This window comes from Narcine bancroftii, chromosome 5, assembly GCF_036971445.1.
Source record: "Narcine bancroftii isolate sNarBan1 chromosome 5, sNarBan1.hap1, whole genome shotgun sequence".
Lineage (NCBI taxonomy): Eukaryota > Metazoa > Chordata > Chondrichthyes > Torpediniformes > Narcinidae > Narcine > Narcine bancroftii.
Genome location: NC_091473.1, coordinates 81,590,300 through 81,616,740, shown reverse-complemented (window position 1 = coordinate 81,616,740; position 26,441 = coordinate 81,590,300). Strand labels below are relative to the sequence as shown.

Genomic DNA, 26,441 nt, shown 5'->3' with positions numbered 1-26,441 from the left:
ATTGGTCTGGAGACACAAATTTGAATTCCACTGTAGAAGGTGGATAATTTAAATTCAAGTAATTATGTGAGTCTTGGATTAAAGTTTATAAGAAAACTACTAGATCATTGTAAAATCCCATCTAGTTCACTAACATCTTTTAGGGAAAATAATATTCAGCCCTTACTTGATCTGATAAATATGCAACTCAAATATGGATGAATCATGATGCCTTCTCTGATTTCTTCCATTGCGCACAAAATCAACCAACTCCAATGAGAAATAAATTGGATCAGATGTCCTTTAAGCAACAGAGCAAGGAGAAGTTTGTAATCACAAACAGTTTTGGTTCAGAAATAGTTTCCAATTATGGAAGGATTGATAACAAGAAAAAAAACAGATTTAAGGTGTTTGACAAAGAACATGGGTAGGGAGAATTTTTTTTTCCTTTTGTTTCCTTTTTATTATTAACAAACAAGTAAAGGAAGGAGTTTAAACTACAGATTACAGATCATATGACAGAACAATATGATCACATCACAGAAATATAACAAGGGAATTTTGCATGTATTATTTGTATAATTTTTTATTTCAATATTTTTGTACATAGTACAAGTTATGATTTAATTGTTTAATTATAATTATAGAATTTGATGTCCTGAATGAAATAAGTTATGTAATAATTATGGTTCTGCTTCTAATTTACAATTGATATGTATATGATTTGATTTAATGTTATCATTAATATACCTTGTGTTAAGGGTTTTTGTTACACTCAATAAAAATATTTTAAAAAGAACATGGGGTGACTTTGTTATTTTTTTTCCCAAAATGAGTGGATAGGATTTGAAACATAATATCCGAAGCACTTTTCCAAAGGTAATTGGAGAAGTTGTAGGAATACGAGGAAAGAGAAAAGATAGACATTTGGAATGTTCTATAAAACAGCTAACCATTTATGCACTGTTTTATAAATTATGTTAAAATATTAGGAAAATATAGAACAGAGAAGAACATGGAAAGTGAAAATGACTGATGTTCTGCACTTCTGACAGAGAAAGAATTTGGTTTTTTTTTAATATTCCGGTGAGATTTTTGCACACCCTATTTCAAATTTGAAGTTGTCATTGTATCATGTCTCTACAACAGAACCAGTCCTATGATAGCAATCAACATTAGAACTCCAGCCAAAACACAAATACCAATAAAGACAATGTCGCTGGTATCTTGCATCCTTGAAATATCTGATCCATCAATCACCTTTGACTCCTCGAGATTGGAATCCTCCAGACTCACAGCCAGCTGTTGGAGTTGATACAGTTCTGCGTCTGTAATGATGTTGTAGGAAGCTGCTTTTGTTTTAATATTGCACTGCACCTCATATTCCTGGGTGTCACCATCAGAAAGGTGCAAGTACAAAATGTTCACAAAAATGGTGGTGTTCTTAATTTTCTGCAAAATGAAAACTGAAATAATGACCACATTTTCAACTGCTTTTTGTATGTAGATTGTTATTGATATGAACATTTGAATTTGGAGCAGGAATCAGCCACTCAAGCCTTCTCTATCATGTAATAAGGTTATGGATGATCTAACTGTACCCCATTTCTACATTGCTGGACATTATGCACCTGATAAGGTCTCATCAATTGTTCTATATAACTGAAACACCACTTTCCCAATGTTGTATTAATTTTCTTCCTGAGCCATGAACAAAACTATTACATTTCCTAATTACTGGCACTGTTTTCATACTAAGCCCTTTTGCAAATTATGCACCAGAAAACATCCTTGAATGAGCTCGGTTATATCTCACAACTTAAAATTCAAGCTTTTTAAAAAAATATATCAGAATTGACTATTTCAAATTTTCTATATTATACTCAATTTACCAGATCTTTCCTAGTCACTTAACATATCTATATTTTTGAGCCTCTTTATGTTATTTTTACTTTCATAAAATTTAGCAATTGCATTTTTGGTGCTTTCAATCAACATCAGTCAACTTGCTGCCTTTTACATCATGAGCTATTTTTCTCACAATAAACTTGAGACAGCACCTCATCAAATGCCCTCTCGAAATCTAGATGCAGAAAATTCATTGGTTCCCCCATTATCCACAACATATCTACCTTCTTGAAAGAACTCCAATAAATTGATCACACATGATTTCTCTTTCACAAAAGCCTACTAACTTTGCCTGATTACTTAGAATTTTTCTCACTTTCCTGCTTTAATTTCTCTTCAACCCTTGATTAATTTTGAAATACAGAGGAATTACTGTAGCCAAAAATAAAAACAAGTCTTGGAAGTCCAAAACAAAAACAATAAATGCTGGATGTGCACGGCAGGCCAAGAAGCATCAGCAAGGAGAGAAACTGAATCATTATTTTGGGTCAAAGATCCTTCACTCAGAACAAATCAAAAAATTTAATATACTGCTAGATTTTCTCAATTTCAATGACAGGTTATTATCTTGCAATTATCATTCTGCTTTTCTCACCAAAAGTGCTGCTTGACCAAGTACTTCCAGTATTTTCTGTTTTCATCCCTTTTAATTTATTACTTCATAATATATTATGTTTCTGGTCTTTCTAGTGTCAAAGTTTGATAGATTATTGCACCACAGGAATACTTTCTCACCTTGAAGAGTCACATAAAAATGCATCACACAAGGGATGAAAGTGACGATGACTGGAAGTTTTTGGCTTCAGGAAGATATGTAGGGTAGGTTGGGAATGTACGAAAATAACATAGTATTCAATCCTGAGAAGTGTGGGAATACAGCTGGGGTAAACAAACAAGGCAGGGAAATACTTGATTCATTGTAAAATACCATTAAATGCAATGGAATAAAGATCCTTAGAGGCAGCAGGACAGGATGAAATATAGTAAAAAAAAATGTATCACAGGATATTACATTTACAGCTGAGGCAAGAGTACATGAGTAAGAGCATCTTACTATAACTGTATTGAACAAGAGTTGGGCTACAAAGAAACACACACTGGCAGTGTGGGAGGTTAAGCTCTGAGCTTTATTGAGACTGGGAAGGCTCCTTTTATACAGTTGGAGTTCCCGCCATTTGTTTGATTGGCTGACATCAGCTGCATGAATAACAATAGCGGGTGGGAACATTCTTGCATGTGTATACCCTTCTTCCCCAGCCTGTTATTGATCTGAGAGCTAGATAGCTTGGTCAGCGCCATTTTAGGGCTGCTGGTCTTGTACTGCTCCAGCTTTCAACCACGCCGGTTTACTCTGTTAAGGGATATGTTACAGTGTATTATGCTGCTGTTTACTACCGCGCGCACCATGCAATGTGCCGGCTCGATCTCCGCAGTGGTGGGCCGCCACATGCCCCTCCTCCGAACCAGCGCTACAGTTCATAGTGTTGTTGGAAGCAGTCCCCAATATCTTTGGTGGTCTGCCTCTGTGTCAAGGTGCTGGTGTCTCCACAGGTTGTGTCGGGTCTGTGTGTGCCAGCTTGAGCCAATCTGTGGTGAAGACCTCTGGTTTGTCACTGATGTCCAGTTCAAAGGTAGCCCCGTTGTTCCGGATGACTCGGAAGGGGCCTTTGTAGGGCTTCTGTAGTGGGGGACAGCGTGGCCCCCTGCACACGAACACATACTCACAGTCTTGGAGTTCTTTAGGGATGTTGAACTTGGGTTGCCCATGTCTGGAGGGTGGGATCGGAACCAGATTACTGACCTTTTCCCACAGCCTGTCAGGGAAGGTGGTTGTATCCTCCTGTTGACCTCTGGCTGGTGGTACGAAATCCCTGTGGACCATGAGTGGAGTTCCATAGACGAGCTTGGCAGAGGATGTGAGGAGGTTTTCCTTCGGGGCTGTGTGAATCCCAGCAGTGCCCATGCAGTTTGTCACCCAGTTGGGGCCCTTGAGTCTGGTCATAAGGGTGGCCTTGAGGTACCCGTGGAAGCTCTCAACCATTGGTCCATAGGCTGGAGGTAAATTGTGCGCTCCTGTTGGAGGTTATGTGACATGGTAGCCTGAACCTTGCAACCCAGAAAAAGATGAGTGGCTTGGCGCAGGACTTGGTGGGTGTATCGGCCAGAGGAATTGCTTCTGGCCACTGAGTGAAACAGTCAACCACTGTGAACAGGTAGTGGAAACCCTGTGAGATCGGTAAGGGACCCACTATGTCCATGTGAATGTGGCTTGAAAGGCTGTGGGGGGACCTTAGTGTGCTGCTGTACCTTGGTTGTTTGGCAATATGTGTTCGTCTTGGCCCACCCGCTGACTTGTTTCCGCTATCCATACCACACAAACTTGCTGGCCATCATCTGGACCATGGTCCTGATTGATGAATGTGCCAGCCTGTGGATGAAGTCAAAAACTCGTCGCCTCCATGCTGTTGGGACGATAGGTCGAACCTGCCCGGTGGCCATGTCACACGGGAGCGTAGTGTTATCTGTGCCGACTGGGATGTCCTGAAGCTGCAGCCCTGTGACGATGGTCCTGTACTGAGGTATCTTGTCATCCTGCTGCTGTGCCTCTGCCAGTGCCACGAAATCCAGTCCGTTAGCCAGAGAGTGGATGCTCTGTCTTGACAAGGCATCCGTGACCACGTTGTCTTTTCCCGAGATGTGCCTTACGTCAGTGGTGTACTCTGAGACATAAGACAAGTGTCTCTGCTGGCAGGCTGACCAGGGGTCAGAGATCTTGGCCAGGGCGAACATCAGTGGCTTGTGGTCTGTGAAAGCCCTTCCCTTTAGGAAGTACCAGGAGTGGCATATGGCTAAGTACAGCACCAGTAGCCCTCTGTCAAAAGCACTGTGCTTTAGCTCAGGCGGCCGCAGATATTTGCTGGAGAAAGCCAGTGGGTGCCAACTTCCTTCTATCTCCTGCTCCAGAACTCCACCAATCAACGTTCCTGAGGCCTTGAGTGTGAGGGCTGTGGGTGTGTCTGACCTGGGGTTGGTCAGGAATGCAGCATTAGCCAGGGCTTCCTTCACTTTCACGAACGCTCGTGCGGAGACATCATCCCAGGTCAAGTCTTTCGCCTTGCCGGTCATCAGGGTGAAGAGTGGGCGCATGGTTCAAGCCACTGCAGGGATGAATCTGCGTTAAAAGTTGACCATCCCCACGAACTCCAGGAGTCCTTTGGTTGAACTAGGCCTCGGGAAGTTGTGGATAGCCTCCACCTTGCTGGGTAGTAGTGTGGCCCCGCATTTGGTAATCCTGTGGTCCAGGAAGTCAATCGTGCTCAGCCTGAACTGGGATTTAGCCAGATTGATAGTAAGGCCGAACTTACGTAGGTGACTGTAGAGGCTTCGGAGGTGTTGTGGATGTTCCTGTTGGGTTCTGCTCGCCACCAGGATATCGTCTAAGTAGTCAAAGGTGCCGCCCAGTTCTTGGCCCACCGCGTCCATCAGTCACTGGAAGGTCTATTCCGCGTTCTTGAGCCCGAATGGCATCCTCAGGAACTTAAACAGCCCAAATGGAGTGATGATGGCCGTCTTGGGGATGTCAACAGGGTGCACGGTGATTTAGTGGTACCCTTGCACCAAGTCCACTTTGAAGAAGGTCATCACTCCATGCAGGCTTGCTGCAAAGTCCTGGATATGCAGCACGGGGTAATGATCTGGAGTGGTGATCTTGTTAAGCCAACAGTAGTTGCCAAATGGTCTCCAGCCCCCAGATGTTTTAGGCACCATGTGCAGTGGAGAAACCCATGGACTGTCCAACCACTGAACAATGCTCAACTCCTCAAACTTGCAGAACTCCTCCTTGGCCAGTTGGAGCTTCTCCGGGGGATGTTGTCTCACCCTTGCATTGAGAGGTGGACCCTTGGTAATGGTGTGATGCCTGACACCATGTTGGCGCACCTCCATCATGAACTGAGAGGAAACGATTGCCGGGAACTCAACAAGCACCTAGGAGAACTAATCGTCTGAGCTGTGGACAGAGTCCAGGTGCAGTGCCAGGAGCCCAGTGCCCCTCAGTGCAAAAGTTTGGAACATCTCCACGTGCACAAGTGCCCTAGAAGGCTGTGGGCCCGAGGAGTAACTGTTCCACTGCGGCCAGCGTGAACTCCCACAAGAAGTGACTGCCTCCAAGGAAATAAGATACCAACAGTGGCTGTTGCTTTAGACGCAGAAAAAGCCTTTGACAGAGTAGAATGGAATTATTTATTCAAAGTATTATAGAGGTTCAACCTACTAGAAAAATATATTAATTGGATTAAAGCATTATATAAGGGACCATTGGCGAAGGTGACAGTAAATGGATATGTATCGAACCAATTTAAATTAAGTAGGTCAACTAGGCAGGGATGTCCACTATCTCCCTCATAGTTCGCTTTAGCAATAGAAACATTGGCAGAACTAATAAGAACAGAAAATAAAATAAAAGGGATAAAAATAAAGGAGAAGGAATATAAAATCAGTTTATTTGCAGATGACATCATAGTATACTTAACAGAACCAGAAATATCAATAAAAAAACTACATAAGAAATTGAAGGAATATGGAGAAATATTGGGGTACAAGATCAATGCAAATAAAAGTGAAGCGATGCCAATGAATAATGCATATTACACAGAGTTTAAAAAACAATCACCATTTAAATGGCAAACACAAGCAACCCATTACCTAGGTATTAGATTAGATAATAATTTAGGCCACCTAAACAAATTAAATTATCAGCCATTAATGAAGAAATTACAGAATGACTTAGAACATTGGAAAGAATTGCCACTAACATTGATAAGGAGGGTAAATTGCATTAAAATGAATATCTTCCCAAGGATACAATATTTATTTCAATCGTTACCAATTCCCTTAACAGAGAAATTCTTTAATTAACTAAAGAGAATAATAAGGAAATTCTTATGGAAAGGGGGGAAACCGAGGATAGCACTAGATAAATTAACAGAATGGTACAAGCAAGGTGGTTTGCAGCTATCAAATATTATTATAGAGCAGCACAATTAAGGTATCTATCAGATTTTTATCAAACAAGGGGAAAACCAGATTGGACCAAGATAGAGCTAGATAAAATAAGGGAGAAGGTACTTTATAAGTGGGATGAAAAACTGGTGCAATATAGCTCACCAGTACTGCACCATTTACTCAACATATGGAAGAAGATTCATGTAGAAAGGAAAAAAACAAATTACCAACTACCAAAATTATTATTGACACAAAATCAACTAATCTCTTTCACAATAGATAACCTTTCCTTTAGAGAATGGGAGAGAAAAGGAATTAAAAGAATAGAAATTTGTTTTTTGGGAAATTATTTATTATCATTTGAACAAATGAAGTACAAATATGGAATAACTCATGGTACAATGTTTGCATACCACCAACTGAAAACCTACTTAAAGGACAAATTGGGAAGCAGACTGAGATTACCAGAACAAAGCAGCTTTGTATATGTGATTACAGAAACAATGATAATAAAAAGATTTATAACAAACATGTACATCAAGCTGCAAGAGAAGGAAAATGATAAAATAAGCTATAAACCTAAACAAAAGTGGGAAAAAGATTTAAACATAAAGATAAAAAATGAAATATGGGAAAAGTTATGCTCTGGAACTGTGAAAAATATAATAAACACAATACAATATAATTGGTTACACAGGCCCCAAAAGTTAAACAAATGGGATCCAACATTATCAGATAGATGTTTTCGCTGTAAGAAGGAAATGGGAACAACAGTACATGCAATTTGGGCATGTGAGAAAGTGAAAAAGTTTTGAGAAGATCTAAATCAGGTATTAAATAAAATCACTAAAAGCAACATACCAAAAAATCCAGAGATCTTTCTTCTAAATAATATAAGAAGTAAAGAATTAGGCCTCAAACTGGATGAAGCACAAAAAAGATTTATTATGATAGCCTTAGCTGTAGCAAAAAAAATGTATAATGTCAACTTGAAAATCAGAAGAGAGCCTGAGAGTACAGCAATGGTACATGGAAATGAATAAATGTATTCCATTGGAAAAAATAACATAATTTAAAAAATAAAGTCACATTATTTGAACAAATTTGGGAACCGTACATGGAACACAACAGAGAGGGCCTACCGCGGACCTCCATCCCCTAAAATGATAAAATGAGAAGACAAAATGACTTGATCCAGTGTGTAAAAGTAGATGACACAATTTTATTGTTTATTTTCATTGTGTGATGACATTGTTTAATGGTTTTATTGTGTTGTATATGTTGAACGTTTAATGGGTTTGGAGGGGGGTGGGAAGGAGGGAGGGAAAGTAGGGGGGAAAAAGGGGAGAAAATACCACTCTGTATATTCAAGAGGGAAATGTTTGTATGTATTTTGATTGATATGGTTCATAGTGTGAAAAATTTTAAAAAATTTAAAAAGTGACTGTCTCCAAACTGCATGTCCTATGCGTGCCATCGGTCCATATGCTGCTGTTATTGGCATCTAGTGTCCAAACCTGTGGGGGCATTTCACTGACCTCCGCTCCTGTATCCACCAAGAATTGTCTACTGGAAAGCTGATCTCATATGTACAGGAGGCTCTCTCGATGGCCAGATGCCGTGGCCATCAGTGATGGCTGGCCTTGTCATTTCCCTGGAACTAACAGGACGACCAGCATCGGTGGGCCTCGGAGCCCCATCTTTGGTGGTAGACTCATCCCTGCCTCTTCATGATGAGCCCCATGGTAGCCAAGCACTTCTGTTTCTTCTTCCACAGAATATCTGTCCATGCTGTGACTTTCTGGGTGGGGGGGTGGGTGGGGAGGGGTTGCTGAAATCAGCGTCAGCCAGGAGCAGTTAGATGTCCTCAGGCAGCTGCTCCAAGAACACCTGTTCGAACACGATGCAGGGCTCATGTTCTCCCAGGAGGGCCACCATCTCGTTCATGAGTGCTGACAGGGATCTGCCCCCTAGCCCATCCAGGTGGAGCAGCCTGTAACCCTTTCTCTTGTCACGAGAGCCCAAAGTTCCTTGAAGGCAGTGTAAGTGACTTCCGATGGTGGCCTGTGGGTGAAGTTGGCCACTCTGTCTGCAGTCTCTGGATCCAGGGCATTGACCATGAGGTAGTACCGTGTGGTCTCAGATGTGATGCCCCGAATCTGGAACTAAGCCTCATCCTGGTCAAATCACACGACGGGTCGAACTGTCCAGAAGGTTGGGAGTTTGAGGCCAACTGCGGTGATCGCTGCTCCGCTATCCATTGCTGGGTTTAGATGCTGTCTAAACTGTCAGGGTCACCAATTGTAGCCGACTGCTACAAAGAAACACATACTCGCAGTGCGGGGGGTTAAGGTCTGAGCTTTATTGAGGCTGGAAAGGCTCCTTTTATACAGTTGGAGTTCCTGCCATTTGTTTGATTTGCTGACATCAGCTACATGAATAACAATAGCGGGCAGGAATATCTTTGCATGTGAATACCCTTCTTCCCCAGCCCGTTATTGATCTGATAGCTGGGCAGCTTGGCCAGCACCATTTTAGGGCTGCTGGTCTTGTGCTGCTCCAGCTCTCAACCACGCCGGTTGGCTGTGTTAAGGGACGTGTTACAGTGTGTTATGCTGCTGTTTACTACTGCGTGCATCGCCCGATGTGCCGGCTTGTTCTCCGCGGTGGCGGGCTGCCACAGGGCCACAATTAACATACTATGTGGAGTTTTGGTTGCCACACAAAAGGAAAGATACGCTGATACTTGACATGGAACAAAGCTACAAGAATGTTACGAGGGCTAGATGTAAGGAAAGACTGCGCATGTTGAGATTATTTTCTTTGAAACAAAGGTAATGGAAAGAAGATTAAGATGCAGCATACAAAATTATGAGATACGTTGATGCAGTCTAAAGAAAGAATCTATGTTGGATAAGTGTTCAGTAACTAGGTATTGGTAAAAGGAGTTCAGGGAAGTAGTAAAAACTGAACACTTCCCTGAAGAGATGGCGAAGGCAGAAACTCTCATCACATTTAAAAGGTATCTGGATGAGCACGTAAATAGCTTTACCTGAAAGGCAAATACTGAGAGTTGGGAAGTGAGATTAATCCATAAAAGCTCCTCTTTTATTGGCATGCACAACAATGAGCTGAATTGTCTCCTATGATGTAACGTTCTATTTGATTCAATGACTCAGTTTATTACCTGTGTCTTTGTTCCACATGCATCAAACCGTGAAATTATCTTGAATGTCGAGCCAAATACCTGGGCCATACAGCCAGGTCTTCCAAGATAAATGCTGTTACGATTGAGTGAAGGAAGAACCTGCACAGCAATCTGAATCTGGAAGTCTGTTCTAGTGCAGGTGACATTCATGGGAACAACTAAAATAAATAGAAGAGAAAAACCCAGTTAATATTAAGTAGTGCAGGTTGCATTTGTTACACAAAGAATGCCTCAGAATGCTGAGGGTTAAAGGACCTGATAGCTCAGTTGGTAAATTCACTGCCTCATGTGTAATTATGCTCGATTATGGTAAATGAATTGTTCAATGATTTGTGGTTCAGTTGTTGAACATCCTGCTTTATGTACCACTGGGGCAATTGACTCTGCCTGCAAATGAGCTATACAAACCAAGGTGGTCTCTGGATCAAGCCTTATCTGTGACATTAGTTCAGCAATCTGCAATAGCATTACAATTAACCACATTGTACTTGACACCACAAGTGAGGGAGTAGAATATGCAGCAAGTTCTCCCTTTCATGCTCAATATCTTGTTATCACAGCTGGGTTATATGAAAACAAAAGGATCAATGAAATTACATTTCTGTTTTATGTTACTTGTTTTGATATGCTATGATGCACTCACAGATGAAAACTTTTCCATTCACCTCCACAAGTGTACATCTGAAAAACAACTATCTTAGTATTGGAGGGGGGGGGGGGGGGGATGGTGGGGGTGGCGGGAGTTGGGGGCAATAGACTGTGCTGGTGCCAACCACAGCATGATTAGGAAGAAAATCAAAGGAAAGTTGAAGCAATGATTTTCTTTTTTTAAAAATTCACAAAATTTTAGCCTTATAAAATCTTATGATAGAATACAATATGTATGAAAGCTGTAGACAACAGAGGGAGTGATAAAGACATGAGAATATTTGAACCTCTGTGTTTTGTTCTCATAGACTGCATGACACCTTTCCATCTGGCTATCCACTTTTGTTGTTACAGCTTTATTGATTATAAAATCTGGGACATTTTGAGCATTCAGAGGCATGTAGCACTGAAGATAATTAGACTGAAGCACTAACCAGAAATATTATCTTCACATTTCCAGCATCTGCAGTATTTTGTATTAAATTCTGAAATTTCACACATCACTTTAGAGGTGCACAGGGGTATCAGCTGAGATTTTCATGCCTGACTTTGGAGTGGAAAGTAAATCTACTAGTCTCTTAATGAGAGGTGGAAAAATACCAACTGAATCACACCATCAAAAGATATAAAATGCTATTTTTGAATTGGTCATTTCTACACCTTATAGACCATTCAATCAAAACTCACCAGATACCATGCAGTTTATGACTTCATGCCTTGACGACCTCTTGACTTACCCGCACTATATGAAACATGGAAGCCACGAGAAGCTGTGTTCCTGTCAGCTGACAACACAAACAGAAGTCTGTTCCCATTGGACAACAGTGAAGGAGGTGAATTCTGACCACACCATTTCCCCAGCAAAGTGTCAGTCTCTCTGTCTCCATCAAAGATTGCCAGAAAGTCATAATCACAGGCATCACTCAGGCTATCCCTCTCCTCCAGCTCAAAATCAATTAAGCGAACTTTGATCCTGTAACTTAGAGGTTGCTGGATTGTCCAATGACAATTGATATTATTAGGATAAATGTTTGGATATCGAGGACTGGAGAAATTCCCTTTAATGGCAGTGAATACTTGTTGACACTCACCTGGAGGATACAAAGCAAATATAAAAGTCAACTCTAAAAAATATAAATAATAAATAATTAATTGTTTTATATAGCACATCATTAAATAAAATGAAGTTGTGGCTACTGCTAGAACTGACAATTCTTTTGTACCTTGGAGCAAGAAGGACTAGCTATGCAACAGGCAATTAGTTAGTGATTATTTTGTGATCATCAAAGCAAGGAGTGTTTGAAAGAAAGGAAGGACTTGTGGAGTTCTGCAGGAATCTATTCTGGCGGACCCCTGCTCTATGTGATTTTGATAAATGACTTGATGAAGAAGTGGAAGGATGAGTCAGTAAGTTTGCAGATGATATGAAATTTGGAGGAATTATGGATAGTGTTGCGGGTTGTCATGGTTTACAAAAGGATATAGACAAAATTCAGAGTTGAGTGGAAAAGTGGCAGATGGAGTTTGATCCAGATAAGTGTGAGGTGATGCATCTTGGAAAGTCAAACCCCTGAAGGCTGAGTACAATGCTTAATAACTTGGCTGAATAGAGGGACCCAGCTTTCATACATATTGTATTCTCTCGGGATTGCTGTGCAGTCTGATAGGGTAGTTAAGAAGATCTATGGCATGCTTGGCTTCAAAATTTGAGGATTGAGTTTGGGAGTGAAGAGGCCATTTTGCAACTCTGCAAATCTTTGGTGAGACCACACTTGGAATATTGTGTTCGATTCTAGTTACCTCATTGCAGGAAGGACGTGGAAGCTGTGGAGAGAATGCAGAGGAGATTTATCAGGATGTTGCCTGGATTGGAAAGTAAGTCTTATGAAGCAAGATTAGCAGAGCTGGGACTTTTCTCTCTGGAGTCAAGAAGGATTAGAGGTGACTTAATAGAGGTCTACAAGTTTCTGAGAGGCATAGATAAGGTAGACACCTAGTGCCTTTTTCTCAGGGCAGGAATAGCAAACACCAAAGGACATCTGTACAAAGTGAAGGGATGTCCCCAATCTGAATTCCCAATGTTAATATTGAAATCAATACTATGACTTGCATACCATAGTAAAAAACCATGTACCCAGCCCAAACAATTGTCACAAATTCCTCATATTCCACTGGTTACTTCTAATGTCTCATTTCTGCTCCTTCACTCTGAAGACCACCTGCACTAACACCAGGATCCAAGAGAGGAGCAGGAGCATGCAATTATGGAACCATAGAACACTACAGCACAGAAACATCCAAGCAGGCAAAACCACAACTTTACACATGGCTGTTGTGGCCAAATGTGACTGGGGGAAAAAAAAGTGAAGCCAAATTTATATCCTTTAACTATTATATTACTTTCCAAAATCTCACTCTCCTTAGCCCCTGCCCAAGATCCCTTCAGCAAACTGAACAAGGGAGCAACCCTGAAGTTTTTGTTATGGCTTATCTATAAAAATCCTTGTTTAATAATCTATTTTACTCAAATGAGAGTCTTTTGAAAATCTAATTAAACCACATCCACAGTGTGATGTTTCTTTTATTGTAATAAAGAAACTTGGGTTCGTTTAAAATAACTATATTTATTAGCAAGAACACACAGAGATAAGACTTCGTGGAGGTATCCATTTTGAATCTACCTAAGATCCAGCTCATTTCCCGACTCCCCAAGTGGTCAAGATTAGCACTAGCACTTGCACTCTATCGGTACATCCCTTTTCCTTGAGAAGTTTAATCTAACAACGTGACACACTAATACAGTATTCATTTCAATTTAAAATTCAACACAAACATAAACACAAACATCAGCAGCACAAACATTTGAAGTGTGCAGTTCATTTTCTTTTAGAGATTCAGCCTGTCAGATGCTTTGATAACACATGTGGATCTTCTTAACACAGGTGTTTGTGTTGGCTCTGCTGGTCCACTACTGTTTAGCACTGGTGTGTCCTCTGTGGCTGTGCAGGCTGGATCTTCTGCATTTGTCCATTTCTGAAGTGTCTCTTACATTTTCAGCAGGCTCTTTTGATTCCTTCTCAGTATTTTACTGATAGTGAAGGATCTTGGATTTACTCCCTCCAGGACAGTAGCCTTTTTGGCACAAGTTTTGGAATCTCTGAGTCTCACTGTGTCATGTTGTGCCAGTGGCCCTACACTTCTTGTTGACTTGTCATAGTTTGCTTTTTGTCTCCATTGCAGATGTTTTTGTTTCTATTTGACATCTTCGACATCTCTGTTCTTTTTTGGGTCTGCAAAGTAGGGAAGTGTGATACGTAGTCTAAATTCCATCAGAAGCTTAACGGGTGACAGGTTCAAGTGGTGAAGCTCTGTAACTCAATAGAGCTAGATATGGATCTGAGCCACTGTCTTGTGCTTTCTTGAGCAACTGTTTAACTATGTGAACTCCGTTCTCTGCTTTACTGTTTGACTGTGGATGCAGAGGACTTGGTCGAAAATCATACTTTTCTTCAAAGTTCTAGAATTCTCTACAACTGTAGTATGCTCCATTGTCACTGTAGACAATTTTAGGAATTCCATGTCTTGCAAAGATTGATTTCATTTATTTGATCACACAGGCAGCAGACATATTAGGAAGATGCGCAATCTCTGGATAGTTCGATAGATAGTCAATAACCAGGAAGCAATTATTTCTATCTACGTGGAACAGATCAGTCCCTCCTTTTGCAATGGCTTGCTGGTACATCAGTTATTATCATGTATTCCTTTGGTTGCTTTGTGTGATGTTTCAAACAGGTCTCACAGCTGGAAACCATCCTGTCAATGTCAGCATTTATTCCCTGGCCAACAAACAGCAGTTCTGCCCCTCCTCTTGCATTTTTCTATTCCCAGGTGCCCTTCAAGCATCCTTTTCAGCATTTGTTCACTCTGCATCATTTTGCTCGATAATGCATCAGCTAACACAATAAGTTTTCCTAGTGGCTTAAATGTTCACTTGCTTTGTCATCAAACCGTGATTCATGTCCATCTGGGCCTACTGCGAACCTGAGGTGGTACTCTTTAACTTTCACCTTGAATTTACATGTACCTTTTGGTTCAATGCTCTGTCCATTTTAAGCTTTGAGCTGTACAGGATTAACATGAACGTATGGCTTTATCTTCATTGCCCTGAAGTTGTGCTTACAGATCAAACTGACTTTTTCCTGTGTCCAAATTGAAAGGAATATTTGTTCCATTTTATGTAATGACACAGTCCATTTGTCCTGCTCAACTCTGTTCGCACTTTGCTCTTCATTGTGTTGGTTTATAATCTTGCTACACCACCATGTCAACGACGAGTGTACCACTGAGGCAGTTTCTTCTATAGTGTGTATAGTGTGCACATTTTCACTTCTGTTTTGTTTCCCTCTGTAAAAAGATTGCTTTGCATAATGATTCTTTGCACTTATTACAGACTTTTCCATAAGTTGAGCATCTTTTCAGTGCATCTTAAATGCCACATTATTTGCAATTAAATGTCTCTTCTTTGTGCTGTTACCTTTGTCTCTTTTGCTGTTACCTTTTGTTTATATGTGTGGATACACCCTGTGGCTCCAGCTATGCCTTCATTTTTACTAGCTTTTGCACTCTCACCAAACTTTTTCGTGTGCTGCAGAGCTAATTCACTGCTGTGGCATATCTTCACAGCTCTAGCTAAGTAAGGTAAGCTGTTTCTCGCAGCAACCTCTTTCACTTTCTTGTCAATAATCCTGAATACAATTTGATCACAGATCATTGAATCTTGCAGCAATCCAAAATTGCATGTTCTTGCTTTTAATTTTAAGTCCATTAAAAAAGTATCATAGCTCTCTCCCTGCAGCTGCCTGCGTGAGTGAAACAAGTACCTCTCGAATTTTTCATTTTTCTTTGGTGAACAGTGTTCATCAAACATCTTGATAACCTTGTTGAATTTGCCCTGGTCTAACCCTAACCCTAACCTCGGCAAAAACAAATGTATTGAAAACCTCTAGTGCTTGAGGTCTTGCCATTGTAAGTAGCAGCAGGGTCAGTGTAATGGAGGGGTTGTATTTGCAGGCATTCCCCCCCCCAAGTGAGGTGCTGTGCCCCCATACGATTGTGACCATCGCTCGCCATCAGACCCACCCCCGCCCGCGTCACTAGCATACATCAAGCATCATTAGTGTCTAGCTTGATGCATCCTAGTGACTTTCCACCCATCCCCTCCCACATCAAGCATCACAAGTGCATGCTAGAGACTCTCCAAGCAATAAAGCAGTGATTTCGACTGCTACAGAGGGACAGAGGAGGTTTACATTTGTTCAGCAGGTAGGCCACCAGCACTCTACCCCCTCTCCCTGCTGAGCAAATTTATGACTGTTGGACTGTTCCCCCGCCCCTCCCAGTTACCATAATGCCCCCCTCTAACACTTGTTCTGGCACCAACCCTAAGTAGCAGTGCAATCATCCATGCATCGTTTGCTATCGAGTCCAATTATTTGTAGGTACAACATTATTCTTTGTTTAAACAACCTCCACATTTCCAGTCCAATTTACAGTTTGAGGAACCTTTACACTCCCCATGTTTTCTGGTGCAAATGACTGATACACACTCCTGGTACCATGTGATGTTTCTTTTATTGTAATAAAGAAACTTGGGTTTGTTTAAAACAACTATATTTATTAACTAGAACGCACACAGACAAGACGTCATGGAGGCATCCATTTTGAATCTACCTAAGATGCAACAGCTTGTCTCCTGACTCCCCATAGTGGTCAGGATTAGCACTAGCACTCACACTCTATCAGTACATTCACCCTTACCTATACAGTATATTGTTTCTCAAAACCTGAAAAACATTTACAGATTTATCACATATGGTTGCCCTTTCACATATCTATGTTGATTCTGGTCAATGTCATAATTTCCAGGATTCTGGCATGTCAGCCAAATATCAGCTAAATAGCCTGCAGTTTCCCATTGTCTCTCTCCTTCCTTTCTTACTGGTGAAGTTATTTTCCAACCTGTGAAAAACATTCAAGAGACTATGGAATTTTGGAAAATGAGATCCAATACATCATTTCCTTGGCTACTTCTTTTAGAATTTTGGGATGTGTGTCCAGAGATTCTGATGATAGATTTCTTTTGTCCCCATTAATTTCTCCTATACTTTTCCCCCCGATATTGCTCATTTCCTCTTGTCGCTTATTCTCTATTTACTTGTTTTCCATTATTTCCAGGAGGCTTTTGAGGTCTGTAAAACCAAATGCAAAATTCCTCTGCCAATTTCTTGCTCTGAAATCTGTTCTCCTGCCTCAATCTGAAAGGGCACCATATTAATTTTTGCTAATCTTTCCCTTTTAACACATTTATGAAATTTTCATGGTCTGTTTCTTACTAGATTACTCTCATATTCTACTTTTCCTTTCCTTAAAAATGTCTTGGTTTAATGCTGAATTTTGAAATTTTCCTAATCCTCAGGCTTTTGCGACATTATAACCTTTTTCCACTGTTTGGCCTGCTGACTTTGTGCTTTTACTTCATTCATGGAGTCTCCAGTCTTTTGTATTTTAATCCTTGGATCTAATACTGTGTTAAACACTCTTGCTAATCATAGATCAACCACTCTTTCTCTTGGGGATCTCTGTTTTAAAGGGATATATTTGCATTTTCTGTAAACAACCAATTACATCTTTAAATGTTAACTTAAGCTTGCCTATTGTTATATCCTTAAAATAGCACTGAACAACAATCAACAACAGCCAAATCATTCATAATACCTTCATTATTTGGTCTGTTTAGAATTAGGACTGTGATTTTGGATAGAAGTTAATCAATTGCAATTTAAAATTTGTTATCTAACCCTAACACAGCACAATACCAGAACTGAAGTAGCCTTTTTATTGGTTCTTCAATAAACTAATCTAGAAAATTTTCTCCACATTTGTGTTTTCCTTACTATACATAGATTCGGATGGTTATATTACTCTGTTGCATGTATCAGTTAATAAATAATTTTAAAATTAAAAATGTTTTTTGTTTTAATTTAGACATACAGCATGATAACAGGCCATTTTGGCCCACGAGTCTGTGCCACCCAATTACACCAACCTACAACCTCCGATACATTTCGAATGGTGGGAGGAATCTGGAGCCCTCCCGGAGGAAACTCATGCAAATGCAGGGAGAACACACAAACTCCTGGCAGACAGTGCAGGATTCTAATCTCGGTCCAATCGCTGATGCTGCAACAGCGTGGCACTAACCACTATGTTAACTGTGTCGCTTAAATATTGAGAGATGTTTCATATATAAAGCCAGATTGTTGTGATTCTTGTCTAGATCACACATTAAAACTGGTTATTATGTTGAAATTCCAGAGTACAGTTAACATCAATGGAAATTAAGGAGAGATAGTGAAAGAGAGTTAAACAGAAAGATAATAATGACTCACAGAGCTTCAGTAGATAACTCTCTATAACTTAATTAGGCTTCATAATGTTCAGGAAAACTAGAAAACTTTCTTAAATACCCTCCCATCATTTAATATACCTTACCTGAAAAATAAAATGCTTTGAAGCCCCTTGCGCCAATGTTAAAGTCTGATTTAAAAATAACAAGTAGCTCATTGGTGCTGGAGACAATATCTGGAGGCTTTGCCCCACTGCAATAATGACCCCAGTGTCTGGCATTCATGCTGGACCCATCAAACATTGCCACATAGTCAAAGCTGCAATCCTCATTACTTTCCAGATGAAAGTCATAGAAGATCAGATTGATCACTGATTGATTAGAGACACGAATAAACCAGCGACATTCAGCATTATTGGGGTAATTTTCTGGATACTCCGGGCTAGTCAGCACTCCAGACAAGCCTGTTAACACTCCTCCACATACATCTGTAAGTAACACAATTGAAACATCAATGTGAATCTGAAGACTTTAAAAATTCATTCACAATTTATTAATTTCTGCACATTTCATATCAAAATATATTTTATCTGTAAAGTTAGAAGCATATCAGGGGACAGGAAACTTTGATGAGTAATCAATTAAGTTTATTGACTGTTAAACAAAATTAAGATGAAAGGTAAATGGAATTACAACAAAAATCAGATATGTAAAGAAAAATAGAGAAGGGACAAAACTGATAGTAAGAAAACCAATTGACTTTGATTGAAATCAATTATAAAATACAAGTAAATGTAAGATTGACTTCTTAAAAAATCCTGAAAGAAAATGGACCATTGATGAAATGAGAGTCAACAAATTTGAGCCTGAATTCAAATCATCAACAAACAGATTGCTGAAAGTGTACTTAGGTTATTAATTCCTAGATTTACCATCAAGTGGCAATTAGTGTGCAAATCCAAGAACTTCATTAGCTCAACAGCAAAATTTACAAAGCGAATGGCAGAGTAATTCATTCTGTTCTAATATGCTAATTAGATGTTCAAGGGGTATATCCCCCCTTTCAACAAATTGGTGGTGAAGACTGTAATCATTTAATAAATTCTGGGCCATTACTGGTCTAATATCCATTATCTCAGTACCAAGCAAAGTCTGAATTCAAATTGACAAACAAGATCAATTTTTAAAATACTCGCTATTTAAAATGTTTATTTAAATCTAAAAGGTGAACTTCACTAAAAGGTTACAAATTGATCCAACCTTTGCTGTATGAAGCAGAGAATCCATGGCTGGCCACATGCTTATCTGATCGAAAAATGATTGACATCACATGCCAGGAAGAGGAAAAATGAGGAGGAAAAGCTGTTCCACAAAATTTGCCCAAGAGATTTCCTTCATCCTCAGATACTCCATTATAGATTTTGAGGTAATCATATTCACAGTGAGTGTGAAATTCAAGGTCAAAATGCTGGAAGGTAAGCAGGATGGAGGAACCTTCTGTGACAACAATCAGCCACGTACACTCGGTCTCAAATGGATAATATCCTGGGAAATTAGGGCTGGAGAAATTCCCGTTTGTTGCAGACAGGATTCCACCACATTTAACTCCTAGTAGGATTAAAACAAAAGCATAAATTATAATTCTGCACAAGATTTGCTTCAATGCTAACAAAGTATATTAATCATTTTAACTAAATTCAAAAGATCATATTGCAATAGAACTACTTTGGAAGATTGAAAGTTTGATTAGTTCATTTGTGATAAGTTGGTTTACTGTAAATAACAGGCATTGGTCTTTTTACAATCAAACAAAAGCAAGAACTTCCATTTATAAAGCATCTTTCATGATCAGAATGTATTACTTGTCACAAGTTGATATCATGCCCAGTGCAGTTAATATTCTCTAAATTTCTACTTTAGTTTTTATTGGCTTTGAGTTAAACAGAAGTTTACTTATTAATGTTCACATAAACCTCTTATAAGCAAAAAAAATTCAGAAAAAGAAGAGAGAGAGAGAGGAGAGAGAGAGGAGAGAGAGAGAGAGAGAGAGAGAGATGCAATCCATGCAATATATTTATATTAGTTTAAAGCACAGAGATCAAAGCTTTACCTGGTCTGGCTGTGACTCTGCAGCCTATCCATATTAACAACACTACCACAGCAACCTGCCCTACACTATTTTGCATTGCTGAGTGCCTCAGAAAACTAGAAATCTAGACAAGAAGGCAAAATTATATCATCCTTTACAGCTACACAAGAAGTAACACAGAGTGGTTGTAGAATTAATAGCGGCATTAATAATTCACCAGGAGCCTGAATTAGTAACTTGATCCATATCTGGTTCCTTTCAGTAAATATTAATAAGCTGGATCCAGTGTCTTCATTCTCCACAATGCATTATACAACTTGTTATACATTCTTAGGAACAATGATCTAAATATTTAATTTGATAAAGTCATACATATTCTTTCATGAATTTAGGAATGGTTCCATATTCATTATTATTTTATGGAAATCTATACAAATTAAAAATATATCCATTGAACAGCTGGTGAGCTAGAGACAAACCAGTGAGTACAAAAGAACCCAAATGGAAACCCAAGGCTACAAGCTTTAAAGATTGTAACTGGAAGCTCAGTGTTTTCTTTGTTCACCAACCCTCAACATTTGTATTTCCCCTTTTAGCTGCTTTATGTTATTTTTATTGAAAATTTAAAATATTTGTTTTAAGAAGAGAAATGGAATTGAATTTTGTAATCACCTTTTTTTTAGTTCTGAGTTTTGGTATGAGGATATTTATGTTTGAGAAGCCTACTGGCACTTGAATTCTATTTGGGCTAGTTTGTTTAGACAGTTAGCAATCATGGAACACATGACAGACCTCTCAGTAGGGGAATATTGTAATAGTGACCACAACTCCTTGAGCTTTAGGACAGTGAAGGACAAGGACAAAAGCAGAGAAAATGGTAAAGTGACTAAAGGGGGAAAGGCTAATTATGATGGCATGAGCCAGGAACTATGAAAAGTAAATTGGGAATGGATATTTTTGGGAGGAAGTACAGAAGTAATGCGGAGGATATTTAGGGACCATTTGTGTGGGTTTTGGATAGTTTTGTCCCACTGAGAGGAAAAGGAAGCCGCGGTTGACAAAACAGTTGAGGTAGATAGTTAAGGGGAAGAAGGAAGCATACATTCATCTCGATCTGCATCATGGAATTTGTGATCGGGTGAGGACTGGCTTGGTTCAGGATGATCAACGCTACGACAGGCATCTCCTCATCGTCGTCGGTGGGGAGACTTGATGCCAAGATAGCATCCTCCATATTGACCATGCTGCCCTCGTCGGGGAAGAAGGCAGAAGTAGTGTCGTAGCAGGCGGAACTGTCATCATCAAAGTGGTAGGCTGCGGCATAGAGGATGGGAGCGGTAGTGGGTAAGATGGCGCCCCCCTTACCACGCACGCGGTCGCTACCGGAAGTTCCTCGGGCACACATGCCGTGCTGCTCCTGGACAGGGTTCTGGACCTACAGACCTTCTGATAAAGGCCCTTCTTCCCGCAGCCCGAGCATGTGGCTCCTTTTGTGGGGCCGAGGCGTCTCGAGTGCCTAGCCTGCCCGCAGAAGTTGCATCTCGACGATGCCGACATCACCGCTGCTGCGGTTGGGTCATTAATCCCCGACGCTGAGTTCCAGGATGGCAGCCCTCATGGTAGGCTCGCTTCTGCCCACAATCGACTTCGCATGGTGCTGGGCCAAATCTAACGTTCTGATCAGTCGGATCGCTCTTTTTATTGGGAGTTGATCCTCCTCGAGGAGACGTTGTTGGATATAATCCGACCTCAATACCGACACACAGGCATCTCGGATCAGATCTTCCATGCACTGGTTCAAAGATATCGTGGCCGTGGGGATCCCAAACAGTCTTTTCCCAGTGTGACCAAAGATCGAATGAACTCTTCAGCTGATTCACCAGGCTGTTGTTTTCTGGATGCAAGCAGATAACCTTTGGCTTGTATAGCACCCATAGTTCAGTCATCGCCTCAGTGTAAGTTGCACTGCTTCAGATGGCCTGGAAAGCCCTCTGGCCAATTCGTGCCTGTAGGATCTTTGGCCTCTTCTCGTCTGAATCAACTACCTCAGCGGCAGCCTCGAGGAAGTTATTGAAACAGTTCACCCACTGTTCAAAGAGTTCTGATGCACCCGGGACTTGGGGATCTACCTCTAGCCAATCGGGGCACAGCAACTTCTCCATTACTGGAGACCTTCAAAAATCCTGTGTAATAAATTGTTGGATGCTACCAGTTGCCCCAATAATCACAGAGACAAAGACCAAGGGGAACGATAGGCTTTATTAAACACAAGACTGCTGGCCTGGGTCCAAGCTAGGGAAGTGAAGGGAAGGAGAGGAGACTTGACCTTTATGGCCCGGGTCACAGGGGAGGAGTCCAGGGAGGAGTCTAGGAGAGGATGTCATCAGGAAGGCGGGCCAGCCTGTGCCCCTAGTATATACAACCATATTATTACAAGGACAAAAGAAGCAACATGTGCCTGGAGGCAAAGGAGGTTGTGGAAGTGCTAAATGAATACATTTTCTCAGTATTCATCAGAAAAATGGTCCTTGGTCAAGGTGAGGTCAGAATAGAATAAGCTTGTGTGCTGGACCATGTTGAGATTATGAAAGAGGAAGTGCTAGATCTTTTTAAAAACATTAGGATTGATAAAACCCCAGGACCAGACAAGATATACCCCAAGAAGAGAGGGAAGAGATTTCTGGGGCATTGGCAGTGATCTTTGTATCTTTGTGGGCCACAAGAGAGGTGTTAGAGGATTGGAGAATGGCAAATGTGGTCCCCTTGTTTGAAAAAGGTAATAGGGAGAGCCCTGGGAATTATACACCAGTGAGTCTTACATCAGTGTAGGGTAAACTATTGGAGAGAATACTTAAAGACAGGATTTATGAACAGTTAGAGAAGTTCAGTCTTCTCAGGGATAGTCAACATGGCTTCCTGATGGGAAGGTTGTGCCTCACAAGCCTAATTGAGGTTTTTTTAGGAAGTAACAATAAATTGATGAAGCTAAGCCAGTAGATATGGTGTATCTGGATTTTAGTAAGGCATTTGACAAGGTCCCCCATGGTAGATTTGTTCAGAAAGTTATGAGGCATGGTATCCATGGAACCTTGGCTGTGTGGATTCAGAATTGGCTTGTTGGTACAAACCAGAGAGTAGTAGTGGCTTGGAAGTATTCTGCCTGGAGGTCAGTAACTAGTGGAGTTCTGCAGGGATCTGTTCTGGAAACCCCTACTCTTTATGATTTTTATTAATGACCTGGAAGAAGCAGAGATAGGTGAGTAAATTTTCAGATGATACAAAGGTTAGAGGTGTTGTGGACAGTGTTGAAGGTTGTTGTAGGATACAACAAGATATAGACAGGATGCAGAGTTGGGTGGAAAAGAGGCAGATGGAGTTCAATCTGGATAGGTGTGAGGTGATACATTATGGAACGTCAAACTTGAAGGAAGAGTACATAGTTAATGGTAGGATACTTACAGTGCTTTATATTTATAATGTTTGGGACAAAGACACTTTTTTTCCTTTATTTGCCCCAGTGCTCCAGTTTTACATTTGTAATCAAACAATTTGCATGTAATTAAAGTGCGCATTCCATATTTTATTACTTTAATTACATGTGAATTGTTTGATTACAAATGTAAAACTGGAGCAAAGGAAAAAAAGTGTCTTTGTCCCAAGCATTATCGATGGCACTGAATAGTGTGGAAGAACAGAGTGACCTTGGGGTTCAAATCCATAGATCTTTCAAGGTTGCCACACAGGTTGATAAGATGGTTTTGAAGGCCTGTGGGATGCTGGGCTTTATTAGTTGGGGGATTGAGTTCAGAAGTCATGAGGTAATGTTGCAGATATATAAATCTCTGGTGAGAGCACATATAAAATATTGTGTTCAGTCCTGGTCACTTCCTTGCAGGAAGGATGTGGAAACTATGGAGAGGCTGCAGAGGAGATTTAGCAGGAAGTTGCCAGGATTGGAAAATGAGTCTTAGGAGGGAACGCTTTTTTCTTTGGAGTGAAGAAGGATGAAGATGACTTAATAGAAGACTACAAGATTATGGGAGGTATAGATAAGGTAGGCAGCCAGCACATTCTTTCCAGGGAAGAAGTAGCAAACACCAGAGGGCATCTGTACAAAATAAAGGGATGAAAGTTTAGGGGAGACAGCAGGGGTAAGTTTTTTTTTGTTGCTTTTTTTCTAAATACACAGAGTTGTGGGTGCCTGGTGTCCATTGCCAGGGATGGTGGTGAAGGCAAGAAAAATAGGGGCATTTAAGAGACTTTTAAACAGGAACATGGATGAAAGAAAAATAAAAGATTATGTGGTAGGGAGAGTTTAGATTTTTTGGGTAGGTATTTGTAGGTCAGCACAACATTGTAGGCTGAAGGGCCTGTACTGTGCTGCAATGTTCTATGCTGCAATCAAGGCAAAAATAGTGAAATATATCAGCACATCATAAAGAGTGTAGCAATTTAGATCCTTTAACAATTTTTATGGTAATACATTTCAAATCAAATTAGATTAAACGGGTCCCATTATTCATCATTAAGATGTGTGAGATTTATATTCATGGAATAGTTGGCAGCATATTATGTCTCTATAATCCTGGCAGAAGATATTTCAACACTGCACAAAAGTATATTTAAATGTAGAATTTACCAATCTCCATTAAAATCACTCCGAACATTGGAGCACAATATCTTCATTTCAAGATGAAATACAATAACATGTCCATGTGTAACTAATCTCACTTTAATTATTTAGCTTTTAGCTGTGGCTGACATACTCAATCCATGTTGTGTAATTTAATGATTATTAGATGGAGTCCAACTAGTTCAATTGTCCTCTTTCCTCAAAAAGATATTTTATCCACTTCTCATGACACAAATCCACATCAATTAGCCATGTGGACCCCACACATCACATTCCTCTTGCTCCAAAATGTTATTTTTGAACACTGTTAATAATACTTTGATGTTAATCACTCTATATTTTCTATTCCCCTCTTGTGGAATATTGATTTTGCTCCATTATGTTTACCTATTCATTTCCAAAATGCAGCTTCCCTCTTAATAATTGCCCAAAGTGATGACATAATTTAGCAATGAAGAAACAACCATTCAACACTGAACATTTCCTGCACATCTTCCCTGGAACCCCTGCCCTGAGGCACAATAAGGTCAGGAATTCCCTTGTCCTTACCTACCACCCCATCAGCCTCCACATCCAACATATCATCCACAATTTCTGCCACTACCAGACATACAGGGGTATCTTCCCCTCTCAACTTTCTGCAGAGACAACTTCCTTTGGTACTCTCTCTTGCTTTTATCCCTTCCCACAAATCCCCCCCCCCACCTCCCCTCAGTACCTCCCCATGACTGCAAGGAATGCTACATATGCTTCTCCCTCCCCCACCACCAATCGCAGGCCCCAAACACTCCTTCCAAGTGAAGCAAGACTTCACTTGTGAATCGGCAGGGGTCATCTTCTGCATCCAGTGCTCCTGTTGTGGGCTCCTCTACATTGGAGAGACTGGACATAGACTGGGAAATTATTTTGCTGAGCACCTTTGCTCTGTCCACTACAACAACACTGGGATCACCCAGTGACCAACTATTTTAATTGAACACACCAACATATTTATCCATAGCTTTATATACTGCCAAACAGAGGCTACCTGCAAGTTGGAGAAAAAAAACACCTCATATTCTGTCCAGGCACTCTCCAACCAGAAGGCATTAACATCAATTTCTCCAGTTTCTGTTACCCTCCCCCAACCCAATTGTCTTTCTTCTCCCCTGTAATGCGCGTCGTAAGAACCAAAGACTTGTTGATCCAAACCAAGGCTTTTATTAACTAAATGACTGGAGCATATCACAAGTAGGTCGACCAGTCCAGAATGACCTGGTCTGGCTAGGAGCAATCCTTTAAGACCTGCCAGTAGGTGTGGCTACACTCTCAGCCAATCACAGTCATCCTACACTACCATCTGTACATATACACATTGGTGATAGAATCTGTACTACCACATCCCCATCCCTCAGTTTCCTTTCCTCCACCTCCTTTTCTTCCCTCTCCATCAGAGAGCTACCCCCTCCCACAATGCTTTTGCTCTTCCACTTTTCCTTACTTTTTCCCATACCTTGATGAAAGGCTCATGCTCAAAACATTGGTTACCTTTTACTTCCTATAAATGTTGTATGATCTGCTGACT

The 26,441-nt window shown here is 40.5% G+C and overlaps 1 protein-coding gene across 1 annotated transcript; it reads right to left on the bottom strand.

Annotated features, from left to right (window-relative positions):
- Positions 1–1,047: 1,047 nt before the first annotated feature.
- cdcp2 (CUB domain containing protein 2) lies at positions 1,048–21,801 on the bottom strand. Its single transcript, XM_069942353.1, has 7 exons — positions 21,684–21,801; positions 21,277–21,558; positions 19,416–19,763; positions 18,302–18,643; positions 11,485–11,838; positions 10,079–10,257; positions 1,048–1,431 (listed from the first exon to the last, which is right to left on the bottom strand). Exons 1-7 carry the CDS (start codon positions 21,799–21,801, stop codon positions 1,120–1,122), a joined length of 1,935 nt encoding a protein of 644 aa, XP_069798454.1. The 3' UTR covers positions 1,048–1,119.
- Between the last annotated feature and the right edge of the window lie 4,640 nt (positions 21,802–26,441).

Coding starts and splice junctions, on each gene's coding strand:
- cdcp2 (XM_069942353.1), bottom strand. CDS start 21,801: ATGTCGGCATCGTCGAGATGCAACTTCTGCGGGCAGGCTAGGCACTCG. Junction 21,559..21,683: donor GGGCCTTTATCAGAAGGTCT/GTAGGTCCAGAA, acceptor TCTATGCCGCAG/CCTACCACTTTGATGATGAC. Junction 11,839..18,301: donor CAAAGCATTTTATTTTTCAG/GTAAGGTATATT, acceptor TGTATCCTCCAG/GTGAGTGTCAACAAGTATTC.